This window comes from Cydia amplana, chromosome 4 (assembly GCF_948474715.1).
Source record: "Cydia amplana chromosome 4, ilCydAmpl1.1, whole genome shotgun sequence".
Lineage (NCBI taxonomy): Eukaryota > Metazoa > Arthropoda > Insecta > Lepidoptera > Tortricidae > Cydia > Cydia amplana.
Genome location: NC_086072.1, coordinates 893,060 through 906,294, shown reverse-complemented (window position 1 = coordinate 906,294; position 13,235 = coordinate 893,060). Strand labels below are relative to the sequence as shown.

General features: G+C 37.8%; 1 protein-coding gene across 3 annotated transcripts in view; it reads left to right on the top strand.

Annotated features, from left to right (window-relative positions):
• The window catches only part of LOC134663062 (uncharacterized), a 258,300-nt gene extending 245,065 nt beyond the window's left edge, over nt 1–13,235 (top strand). The window contains exons 8-10 of one of the 3 annotated variants that reach the window (XM_063519369.1): nt 5,736–5,820; nt 11,214–11,594; nt 12,844–13,235. In XM_063519369.1, the coding sequence (XP_063375439.1) occupies nt 5,736–5,820; nt 11,214–11,545 (417 nt within the window). In that variant the 3' untranslated portion in view covers nt 11,546–11,594; nt 12,844–13,235. The remainder of the gene's footprint in view (nt 1–5,735; nt 5,821–11,213; nt 11,595–12,843) is intronic. The other 2 variants (XM_063519368.1, XM_063519370.1) reach the window with 2 other exon arrangements.

Below are 13,235 nucleotides of genomic sequence, written 5' to 3'. Positions count from 1 at the left end.
CCCAAAGATAGCGTGCATTGACAGTAACATATAGGAAAGAGTATAACAAAAAGATTGGCTTAAATCAATTACATATGAATATTGGTTAGAAATAATTCACTCATATAAACATATTGGTAAGAGATGATAAGCGTTAGTAATGCATGCGATTTTTTAATCTTTCCAATTTGAATCTAATAAATTGAAACTTTCCAATTTTAAATTTAAATTTCCCATATTTCCTTAGTGAAAGTTTCATGAAATTTCCGAGAATTTATAGAATTTTATGGAAACTTTCCGCAACTTGCACATCTGTAGATACAGTAAAGTGTGAGGTAAAACACTTTACTGTAGGTATCTATGAAATAGTAAATACTGCTGAACGACTGAAATACGTCGCTTTTTGTTTTGATTTTGGAACATACGAGTACATACTTTTTATTGGCGGTGGACAATCATGTGGTTTTGTGTGTCACTATTTGTAAATTCATATTGATTTTTAATATATATTCAGGAATATAGAAGGAAAAATATTACTTAAACAAAATTCATGATAATAAAATAAATAGATAAGATAAAATAATTATCAGAACCACAAACTTTACAATAGCAAACTCAAAAAACAAAGACTCCTACCAAGTAAAGGTAATCTTAAAGCACGTACTTTTAGATAGCAGTTGACTAGATATTGTACAAAGTCATATGGCGTAGGCGCCGAACAATGATGTTATCGCATGTCGACTCGATGCAACTAATGCCCATATGGACATCATATAAAAGGATTTTATCAAGGCTGGAAAGTTATGAACGCCCCCCGATATCAGCGTTTCTTTAGCTCGTGATTTTAAGAATACATATGTTTATTATTTGTACAATCTACTACATTACTTTAGATTCTATCAACCAAACGTTTGTGAAAAATGAATCCAGAAAAAAGTGTTTGTGTTGCGTTGTCGTGCAATAAAGCTTTGACAGTGACGCTCTGAGTCCCAAATTGAAAACTTTCCAGCATCTATTTGTCATATAATTTAAATTTGAAAATATTCGACAGTTACTATATATACCTCCTAAAAAGTTTGTCCATAAATTACTTAGGTAGTTAAATCAGACTATTACTTATTTCAACATTACAGCGTGTAACATAGTAAAAACGTCATTGAAATTTTCTTAACTGACACAAAAACGATTCGAAAATTGAAAAGCCCTTTTGATCACAAATCCGATATATTACCTTCAGTGATTTTATAGATAAATCAAATGATTCCATGACCGACGGTCACGACGAAATGACAATGCATGATGTCCCAGAGAAAGCTGAAGTCGGGAAAAAACGGGAGGCGCTCAAAGATATTTGCTTGTCATGTTTGAGTTATCTCGACGAAGGATTAATTTTGGTTATATCTCAATAAACAGGGATTTGGGACGTGAGAGACAGTTAATATAAATTGATGTCGGTAAAACATAATCACTTAACAGTGATGTCTTATCTTCCGAATGAAATCAGAAGCAAGTTTTGATGACTTTTCCGAGTTAGTTTTGTAATATGAAATTCAACAGGTTTTGTTAATAACATCGTTAGTTCAAGGGATGGTATACAACTATTACAGCCATTATTACATTTATATTTAATGTCTTTAACGGGTCTAACGACCCGGGCGAGAGTTGTAAGTGTCATATATAATACATATTATTACATTTTTTATATGGGAACCCGCAAAAACAAATAAGATATAGATTAGCAAGAGTCGCTTATCAGTTGAGCATAGGTGGATATAATCATACTGCCTTTTTCTTATGTATTATAAACCCAATAAGACGGATGTGTACCTATACCTATAGTTTTTTTTTATTCTACCTTTACTGACAAAATCGGTTTACCTTTTTGTCTAGCTGTACTTGTTATGAAATATTTGGAACGGTCAATGTCAGGTTAGCTTAAAATAATTTTCGCGCTTGTGTCTTACGTAAATAAGTATCCAATCAACAACTATTTTAAAAATATCTCCGCAATTCTCAAGCTATTTTCTTCAGTTTCAAGGTAGTGGTAATGACAGGGCGTTTTGCAATCGTATCCAACGTGTCAGGATAATTGGTAATACACAATTATTCCGAGATATAATGCGGGCCATTATGCCACGAGTTTACCTTTAGGGGGCCGGGTTGAAGTGGGACGTGACTTTAAACTACTTACAGTTGAATTGGAGAATTAACACGAGTTAAAATAACTTAGTATAATATCGTCATCAAGTAAATTAAATAAAAATAGTTTGTGATAGGACATCACTTTAAAAAAATCTGCTACTTAATAGTTTAAGTTATTACTAGTTAAGTACATACAGACAGTCATTTGAGTAAGTAAGACCAGAAGTTTTTACTATTTTAAAAGCAAGTATAATTAAGGAGTTATGTGTTTGAATTGTATTGTCTTATTATTTTAGCACGATCTATAGGCACCGGCTAGCATTTATATGTATCCAAATGCGTCAAAGTAAATAAAATAAGGGTTACATTTATATTTATAAGCAGAGATGCGATTTATTTGAAATACTTCTATTTAAAATGCAAATACAAAATGCAAAATACCTATTTTGTATTTTGCATTTAAATGCCTTTTAGTAAAAACCATTTTGTATTTTATTTGAAATACTTTTCGAGACGTATTTTGCATTTTTAATATTCATTTCGAAATGCAAAATACTTTGTGATTAAGTTTAGCCAACATTACCAGTCAAACAAAATGAAATGAACGAATGACGCTTGTATTGCCGAATTTGACCGATAGAGGCGCCTGCTAGCGCCTGGCGCCAGCGCCAGGGGGCCGATTTTTGAAATTCGACCGCTCGATTTCGTGTATTTCGTTCAGTAATATCTCCACTACTAGGCATGTAAATTCTACTAATAGAATCAAAAACGAGTGGTCAATACCACTAAATTCACAATTTATATCGCTCGTATTTCAAAAATCAGCATCTCGCCGTTTTCCACCGATTTTCGAGTGACGAAATCGAGCGATCGAAATTCAAAAATCGCCCCCCTGGTATTGTTAAAAAGCGTAATAAATAAAAACTGATGTTTTTTTTCACTTTTTAACAATACCAGTCCAGTTGTTATTAATAAAAGAAAAGTGTAATAATAGTAGTTTATGCAACAGTGATATAATAAGGGTTCTTAAAATTCAAGGGTCGAAGTTACAAAACGAGACGTAGTCGAGTTTTGTAAAAAAAGACCCGAGAATTTTAAGAACCAATTATGAGCTGTTGCATACATTACTTTTTCTATGACAGCTGCAGCAAAAAAAAAAAAAAAGTCGAGTTTTGTAAAAAAAGACCCGAGAATTTTAAGAACCAATTATGAGCTGTTGCATACATTACTTTTTCTATGACAGCTGCAGCAAAAAAAAAAAAAAAAAAAAAAAAAAAAAAAAAAAAAAAAAAAAAAGAGTTATTATTAAAAACAAAAGAGTTATTATTAAAAAAAAGAGTTATTATTAAAAAAAAGAGTTATTATTAAAAAAAAAGAGTTATTATTTAAAAAAAAAATGAGTTATTATTTAAAAAAAAAATGAGTTATTATTGTAAATGAAAACATACCTCTTTCAATCAAGATGATCGGAACTTGTATCTTTAAAAAAAATAAAGCAGTTGTATTATACTCATAAGATGACTGCTAGCAGTCATCTTATGAGCCTATAGACAAAGCATTCAAATGACATTGCTTTAGATATCACTGTCAGTCATTTAATATAATATCTATAAATATATAATATCTATCTATATAAATATATAATATCTGGGCGACCGAGCTTCGCTCGGAAAACATACATAAACTCAAAAATGCGCGTTTTCCCAGAGATAAGACCTAGCTAGCTCGATTTGTCGCCCCTCAAAACCCCCATATAGCTAATTTCATCAAAATCGTTAGAGCCGTTTCCGAGATTCCCGAAATATATATACATATAAATAAATAAATAAATAAACAAGAATTGCTCGTTTAAAGGTATCAAATTATAGTAGTTTATGCAACAGTGATATAATAAGGGTTCTTAAAATTCAAGGGTCGAAGTTACAAAACGAGACGTAGTCGAGTTTTGTAAAAAAAGACCCGAGAATTTTAAGAACCAATTATGAGCTGTTGCATACATTACTTTTTCTATGACAGCTGCAGCAAAAAAAAAAAAAAAAAGTCGAGTTTTGTAAAAAAAGACCCGAGAATTTTAAGAACCAATTATGAGCTGTTGCATACATTACTTTTTCTATGACAGCTGCAGCAAAAAAAAAAAAAAAAAAAAAAAAAAAAAGAGTTATTATTAAAAACAAAAGAGTTATTATTAAAAAAAAAGAGTTATTATTAAAAAAAAGAGTTATTATTAAAAAAAAAGAGTTATTATTTAAAAAAAAATGAGTTATTATTTAAAAAAAAAATGAGTTATTATTGTAAATGAAAACATACCTCTTTCAATCAAGATGATCGGAACTTGTATCTTTAAAAAAAATAAAGCAGTTGTATTATACTCATAAGATGACTGCTAGCAGTCATCTTATGAGCCTATAGACAAAGCATTCAAATGACATTGCTTTAGATATCACTGTCAGTCATTTAATTGACACATTTAAGTGCTGGAGTAGAAAAAAATAAAATAAGAACTAGATGCACAATCAACCGAAATAAATGGCCACACAAGTCACAAAATGGAGCCATGGCTCTCTTTTCGTTAGTCTAGTTTTTTACATTATTTTAAGTGAGTATTATTTCCTTTATTTATTTCTCTTCTTAGGTTGTTTTTTTACAATATGTATAATAATAATAAAATAATAATTTGAGCCTATATACGTCCCACTGCTGGGCACAGGCCTCCTCTCATGCGCGAGAGGGCTCGGGCTATAGTCCCCACGCTAGCCCAATGCGGATTGGGGACTTCACATACACCTTTGAATTTCTTCGCAAATGTATGCAGGTTTCCTCACGATGTTTTCCTTCACCGAAAAGCTAGTGGTAAATATCAAATGATATTTCGTACATAAGTTCCGAAAAACTCATTGGTACGAGCCAGGATTTGAACCCGCGACCTCCGGATTGACAATATGTATATAAAATTAAAATATAAAAACACTTAAAAAACAATATAAAAAATATTATAAACACATTATAAAAAACCTAACCTAGGGTGCCGCCAGCATCGGGGCAAGGCCCAAGCTGCCGGTGGTCAGGGCCGCAGAGAGAGGAACCGACGGTCTATTATTAATAACATAACAGAATTTATTGATACGCGTACTGATAAATATGACCAAAATGTCATGCATAAGGTGCCATGCCATGTTATTAGACGTTTTTGTTCGGCTCGGCATTGTGTCTCTATTTCTCATGATAAATACCTAAAATAAATAAAAATATCTGAGATTTGGTTAAAAGGTATTTTATTTTGAAAAAGTATTTTGAAAATACCTATTTTGCATTTAGCATTTGAAATACAAAACGCAAAACTATTTGGTATTTTGCATTTGAAATAGTAAATCTGAAAAGTATTTTGCATTTTGTATTTAAATGCTTTTTTAAAACCATTTTGTACATCTCTGTTTATAAGGTATTATAAGATGTCGTTAAAAATAATCGTTTTAATTGTGACAATCAACTACATAGTTTTGGATCCAATAAATGCTGTCTGATGCATAGGTACTTACCTTGTTATGAGAACATTTACATTTAAGATTATAAGCGTATTTAAGCAAATAATTAAGTATATAATAATTTGTTTTCAGCCCGATTACGACGATATAGAGGACGGCCGGCTGCCGCAGCTCGCGCGCGGCAAGTCCGACAAGGGAAAAGACAACAAAAAATACGGTAAGGAAACTTTTACCTATACATTAACGCTGCGTCTTTCGTAAGCGAACAACTCGCGGACGCGAAGCGAAGCGGCGCGGCGCGGCGCGGCGGGCCTACGGCGTTCGCGTTCCCAACGAGATCGCCCACGTAGGACATTTCTATAGGTATCAAAGGATTGATTCACCCCGCGCCGCATCGCTTCGCTTCGCGTTCGCGAATTGTTCGCCTACGTAGTACGCTGCGTAAGAGGTAGTGATGTAGATAATACTATAGCGAACTCATACTGAACAACTTTCACTGTGGAGCCAACCCCGTATTAAGTTGTCCTATAAAACATTGACATATAAAAAGGTCAGATCTTTTTTAGTAATTTTTTTTTCATTATGACCTACATATTCTTGGCTATAAAATCAAAATTATAAACTGAAATAGACATCATATTCCTACTAAATAAAAAGTGACCAAGCCTTACGTAGTTTAAAAAACACATAATAAAAAACATAATTATAATTAAAAAAAATTAAAGTTGTAAAAACAAAATTGCTCTCTACCTCCTGCAGAAATATAAAAAAATAACGCAGTGTTCAGATATGTATGAGCACCTCCGCCGCTCCGATATATCCACCAACTTCTAATACCTCCATTTGTTTAATTAAAAAAGCGATAATTCCCACATTCGCCTCGGCACGTGTTCCCAAGCTGATTGTGACGAGCACAATGGGTGTCGCAAACGCTGCCATTTGCTGTATCCTTGATATTTGTTCGGCATTTATACTATAGGGTAGGTCTACGGTAACTCAGTACTTGGCAGTGACAATGTATGCGAGCTATAGGTACCTACCTAGGTAGATAGGCTCTATCTTTGTTCGGAAAAGTATACTATTTATATACAGGTAGGTATACTATACTCGTACATTAAACTAAGCAGACCTCAGTTAGATTGTGTATCTTATAATTAAACATAAATATGTTGAAATAACTTAATATCTTAGAAACAAAGGACTATCAACCGGATTTTAGATTTCACGGATGTTATGAACATTATTATTATAGGGTTACTGTCTTTGTTAGAGAAAGTCAATAGGGTATCCTAATAGTTACAAAATATTTAACACTAACTGATACTTAGATAATAAGATGGCATATTATAGTATAAATAAATAAATTAATAAATAAATATTATAGGACATTATTACACAAATTGACTAAGCCCCACGGTAAGCTCAAGAAAGCTTGTGTTGTGGGTACTCAGACAACGATATATATAATATACAAATACTTAAATACATAGAAAACAACCATGACTCAGGAACAAATATCGGTGCTCATCACACAAATAAATGCCCTTACTGGGATTCGAACTCAGGACCGCGGCTTCACAGGCAGGGTCAGTATCCACCAGTGTTGGCCGAACGTTAATCCCAATTACCATTAAAAATTAACCATTGAAAAGGTTAATTCGAATTAACCATTAACCATTGAAGGAAAATTAATTGTCAATTCGCATTAACATCAATTTGCATTAATATTAATTTATTTCGAACCATTAAAAATTAAAATGAATTAATGGTTAATGCTTCACAAACCATTAAAAATTAAATCAATTTTTAATGACAATTAAAAATATTATTGATAATTATCAATTAACAAAAATATATCGTAATTTTATAAAGGCGCCCGTAATTTTTATCTAGCTAGTGGACCTCAGGTTTGGTGCAACATAGAAACACGCCGTTTGGTCATCCGACTCGTCTTGATGAGCACTTGGGAGACCAGTACCCAAAATAGAGCTGATGCTGAACCCTGGGTGTACCTAGTGGAATTCAGGTTTGGTGCAACATACACATACGCCGTTTAGGCTATTCGACTCGTCACAATGAGCACTTGGGAGAGCAGTACCCAAGATGGAGCTGATGCTGAACCCTGGCTGTACCTAATGGAACTCAGGTTTGGTGCAACATAGACACACGCCGTTTAGGCTATTCGACTCGTCACAATGAGCACTTGGGAGAGCAGTACCCAAGATGGAGCTGATGCTGAACCTTGGCTGTACCTAGTGGATCTCAGGTTTGGTGCAACATAGACAAACGCCGTTTTGGTCATCCGACTCGTCTTGGTGAGCACTTGGGAGAGCAGTACCCAAGATAGAGCTCATGCTGAACCCTGCAGTACCTAATGGAACTCAGGTTTGGTGCAACATAGACAAACGCCGTTTTGGTCATCCGACTCGTCTTGATGAGCACTTGGAGAGCAGTACCCAAGATAGAGCTGATGCTGAACCCTGGCAGTACCTAATGGAACTCAGGTTTGGTGCAACATAGACACACGCCGTTTTGGTCATCCTACTCGTCTTGATGAGCACTTAGGAGAGCAGTACCCAAGATAGAGCTGATGCTGAACCCTGGCTGTACCTAGTGGAACTCAGGTTTGGTGCAACATAGACACACGCCGTTTAGGCTATTCGACTCGTCACAATGAGCACTTGGGAGAGCAGTACCCAAGAGGGAGCTGATGCTGAACCTTGGCTGTACCTAGTGGAACTCAGGTTTGGTGCAACATAGACACACGCCGTTTTGGTCATCCGACTTGTCTTGATGAGCACTTGGGAGAGCAGTACCCAAGATAGAGCTGATGCTGAACCCTGGCTATACCTAGTGGAACTCAGGTTTGGTGCAACATAGGCTCACGCTATTTAGGTCATCCGTCACATCTTGAACCTGCAGGTACTGCCAGGGTTCAGCATCAGCTCTATCTTGGGTACTGCTCTCCCAAGTGCTCGTCAAGATGTGACGGATGACCAAAACGGCGTTTGTCTATGTTGCACCAAACCTGAGTTCCATTAGGTACTGCCAGGGTTCAGCATCAGCTCTATCTTGGGTACTGCTCTCCCAAGTGCTCATCAAGACGAGTAGGATGACCAAAACGGCGTGTGTCTATGTTGCATCAAACCTGAGTTCCACTAGGTACTGCCAGGGTCCAGCATCAGCTCTATCTTGGGTACTGCTCTCCCAAGTGCTCATCAAGACGAGTCGGATGACCAAAACGGCGTTTGTCTATGTTGCACCAGACCTGAGTTCCATTAGGTACTGCCAGGGTTTAGCATCAGCTCTATCTTGGGCACTGCTCTCCCAAGTGCTCATCAAGACGAGTCGGATGACCAAAACGGCGTTTGTCTATGTTGCACCAAACCTGAGTTCCATTAGGTACTGCCAGGGTTCAGCATCAGCTCTATCTTGGGTACTGCTCTCCCAAGTGCTCATCAAGACGAGTCGGATGACCAAAACGGCGTGTGTCTATGTTGCACCAAACCTGAGTTCCACTAAGTACAGCCAGGGTTCAGCATCAGCTCTAACATGGGTACTGCTCTCCCAAGTGCTCATCAAGACGAGTCGGATGACCAAAACGGCGTTTGTCTATGTTGCACCAAACCTGAGTTCCATTAGGTACTGCCAGGGTTCAGCATCAGCTCTATCTTGGGTACTGCTCTCCCAAGTGCTCATCAAGACGAGTCGGATGACCAAACCGGCGTTTGTCTATGTTGCACCAAACCTGAGTTCCATTAGGTACTGCCAGGGTTCAGCATCAGCTCTATCTTGGGTACTGCTCTCCCAAGTGCTCATCAAGACGAGTCGGATGACCAAAACGGCGTTTGTCTATGTTGCACCAAACCTGAGTTCCATTAGGTACTGCCAGGGTTCAGCATCAGCTCTATCTTGGGTACTGCTCTCCCAAGTGCTCATCAAGACGAGTCGGATGACCAAACCGGCGTTTGTCTATGTTGCACCAAACCTGAGTTCCATTAGGTACTGCCAGGGTTCAGCATCAGCTCTATCTTGGGTACTGCTCTCCCAAGTGCTCATCAAGACGAGTCGGATGACCAAAACGGCGTTTGTCTATGTTGCACCAAACCTGAGTTCCATTAGGTACTGCCAGGGTTCAGCATCAGCTCTATCTTGGGTACTGCTCTCCCAAGTGCTCATCAAGACGAGTCGGATGACCAAAACGGCGTTTGTCTATGTTGCACCAAACCTGAGTTCCATTAGGTACTGCCAGGGTTCAGCATCAGCTCTATCTTGGGTACTGCTCTCCCAAGTGCTCATCAAGACGAGTCGGATGACCAAACCGGCGTTTGTCTATGTTGCACCAAACCTGAGTTCCATTAGGTACTGCCAGGGTTCAGCATCAGCTCTATCTTGGGTACTGCTCTCCCAAGTGCTCATCAAGACGAGTCGGATGACCAAAACGGCGTTTGTCTATGTTGCACCAAACCTGAGTTCCATTAGGTACTGCCAGGGTTCAGCATCAGCTCTATCTTGGGTACTGCTCTCCCAAGTGCTCATCAAGACGAGTCGGATGACCAAAACGGCGTTTGTCTATGTTGCACCAACCCTGAGTTCCATTAGGTACTGCCAGGGTTCAGCATCAGCTCTATCTTGGGTACTGCTCTCCCAAGTGCTCATCAAGACGAGTCGGATGACTAAAACGGCGTTTGTCTATGTTGCACCAAACCTGAGTTCCATTAGGTACTGCCAGGGTTCAGCATCAGCTCTATCTTGGTTAGTGCTCTCCCAAGCGCTCATCAAGACGAGTCGGATGACCAAAACGGCGTGTGTCTATGTTGCACCAAACCTGAGATCCACTAGGTACAGCCAAGGTTCAGCATCAGCTCCATCTTGGGTACTGCTCTCCCAAGTGCTCATTGTGACGAGTCGAATAGCCTAAACGGCGTGTGTCTATGTTGCACCAAACCTGAGTTCCAGTAGGTACCTACTGCCAGGTTTCAGGGTCATTTTGTTGTCAGATTTTAAAATATCACGACCTGATAATTCACTGAAGCTTGTATTCATATGCTTATTTTTAATTTTAATACCTAGCTCCAAGTTTCTAAGCAATAGTAACATTAATTATTAGTTTATGAAAAAATTGATTTAATTGCATTAAACGTTAATTTAGATTGACAATCAATGTAATTAAACGTCTCAAAATTCAATTCTAATTAACTTAATTTAAATTGATGCGTAATGCAATTGACTAATTGCGGATTTAATGGGTAATGGAAATGATTAATTGTTAATTAGAATTACACATTACGGCCAACACTGGTATCCACTAGGCCAGACTGGTCGTCAAAAGTATAACCACTATAACCAGTGGTTGTCACTTCTCAGTGTATGTTGTTTAATAGTCATGTTTTGGAGAGCATTCGCTAGAATGATTTATATACGAAGCGACGATCACCTTATTATCGTATCTCATTGAATATAAAAAAAAGTGTTTGCCATGTCTTCAATGTTCAACACTTATGTATTTCCTGAATTATTTATTTAATGATCTTTTTAATATGGAGTAGGTTAAAAAACCGCCCAATGAATAAAAACAGATGCTCTAATAAACCGTTTCTCCCATTCCAGATGACCCATACTACTGCGGCCTGCGCGCCCGCGTGCCGAACTTCGTAAAAACCAACGGGAAGCACATCCTCCCAGCCATGACCGAGCGCCTGACACTCAAGGACGCGCCCGTCCCAAGCAAGCGCTTCAGCGTTGCCCATGCGCACCCAGCCTTCCCGCCGCATATGGCTCCCTTCGCTCACGCGCCCATGCCACCCCAAGCTCTATGGCATGCCCGTTCTTACGAAAGCGGAATCGGTGCGTACGGTCCAAGGAAAGAGAAGCTCATGTACCAATTCTATCCCGACAGGGAGCGCCGGCTGCGACCGCTCGTCATCCAACAACCCCGCTAGTGTACATAAAGACTAACCCGCACTTTGAAGGCTCTTCGCTCCAGTCTTGGTATTTAAACGACATTTTTCTGTTGCTTAGCTTGACTTGCTTCAGAATGCGTTCTTTCTGGGGCGTAGCTATGTAGGCCATTTCGAACTTATCAAAATGATATAATGATGTCAATCGCCCGTGCGTCTCGCTCACGCCAATACATGTAGGTACCTAATACGAGCGAAATGCAAGCTCGACTGACATCATAAATGATTTAGAATTTAGATATAATTTTGATGTCACAATGGAAGTTTGAATTGGCCCCAAGCGCCTGTTTACACATTGATTAGTGTTTAGTGCGAGTGCATACATTTGCCACTAAATAAGTAGCTTGTAAAAACACTCACAAAATAGTAATCAATGTTGAACAGGCCTTTAAACAGTCGTTTATCGACAAACGACGATCGAAAAATAAAAATGTATCGGGATGAAGTCGAACGAAAAGTCACGTGATCATGTCCGTACATTGTTTAAGTTTCGATTAGCGTTTTCTAATAACGATTGTCAATTGGCTATCCCCAATGGTCACTATGGCACCATTCGTTTCTTTGTCTTGTGGGAGCACTTCGCACTTTTCAATGTTGTTTTTCTACTACGTTTCTGACCTTACTGATCTTGATCATTTTACAAAAAAATTCCTTTGCTTTTTTGAAATTCACTTGTCTTTGTGTACTGTTTTTTCACGTTATGTTCCATTTCTTTACTCACATGATTTTACGTTTTCTGTGCTACCTTTTGAATAAAAACATAGGACCTATGTACCTACTATAAGTGTATACATTAGTAGTAGTGCCTATTTTATTCTTTAGTTAGAAACCCCGTAGCGAATTAGCCAATGCCGCTATACAATGCGAGCTTTGCATTCCATTTTCCATTTTCTCGATATTTTGATTTTGTTAATTATCCAAACATATGCTGTTTTCACTTATTTATTATTCTGTGACAAAAGTAGCATGGACACGAACGCACTGACTCTGACATGGACACTTAGATGACTTATAGTCGAAGCGACGGTTGCATTTTTACATACCTTACTAAACATAGGTACATTACAATAACTGACTGTGAGAATTACCTACTTCATTTGTAAAACATTTTGGTGCATTTTAAGTCACAATGGATTGAAATTGTAAGAATCCTCGTCTTTAAAATTTTGTTAACTATGGAAGATAATTGTGCTTATAGTTAAAATTGGTAAAAATGCAAACGCCATCGGCACAGTCTAGCACGTAGCTAGCACTAAGACTAACGACCACAATCCTTTCAGATGGAGAGCATTATGACCCCTATGCGTTGTACGGCCGTCTGCCCATGCCTGGCCGCGGCTTCCCTCCCCCTCCGCCGGCGCACGCGCGTCACATGTTCATCGGAGAGTGGGACTAAAATGCACCTTAACTCCAACACAGTAGAGACATATTAGCTTTATAGTTTATGCGGCAAATTGTGGTATAAAACATCATTTAGCCGAATAAACTATAGCCACCTGAATGTTAGTCGATTTATAATGTAACTGTAAGGAGTAGGTATTGTCACATTGATGTTGTTGAATGATATGTGTGGCAAATATAAGTTTTTATATTTATTTTGTGGACAGGAATGCTTTATATCAATGTGACTGTATCTTTGATCTGGATCTAGATGAACGTCTTTGTAAATATT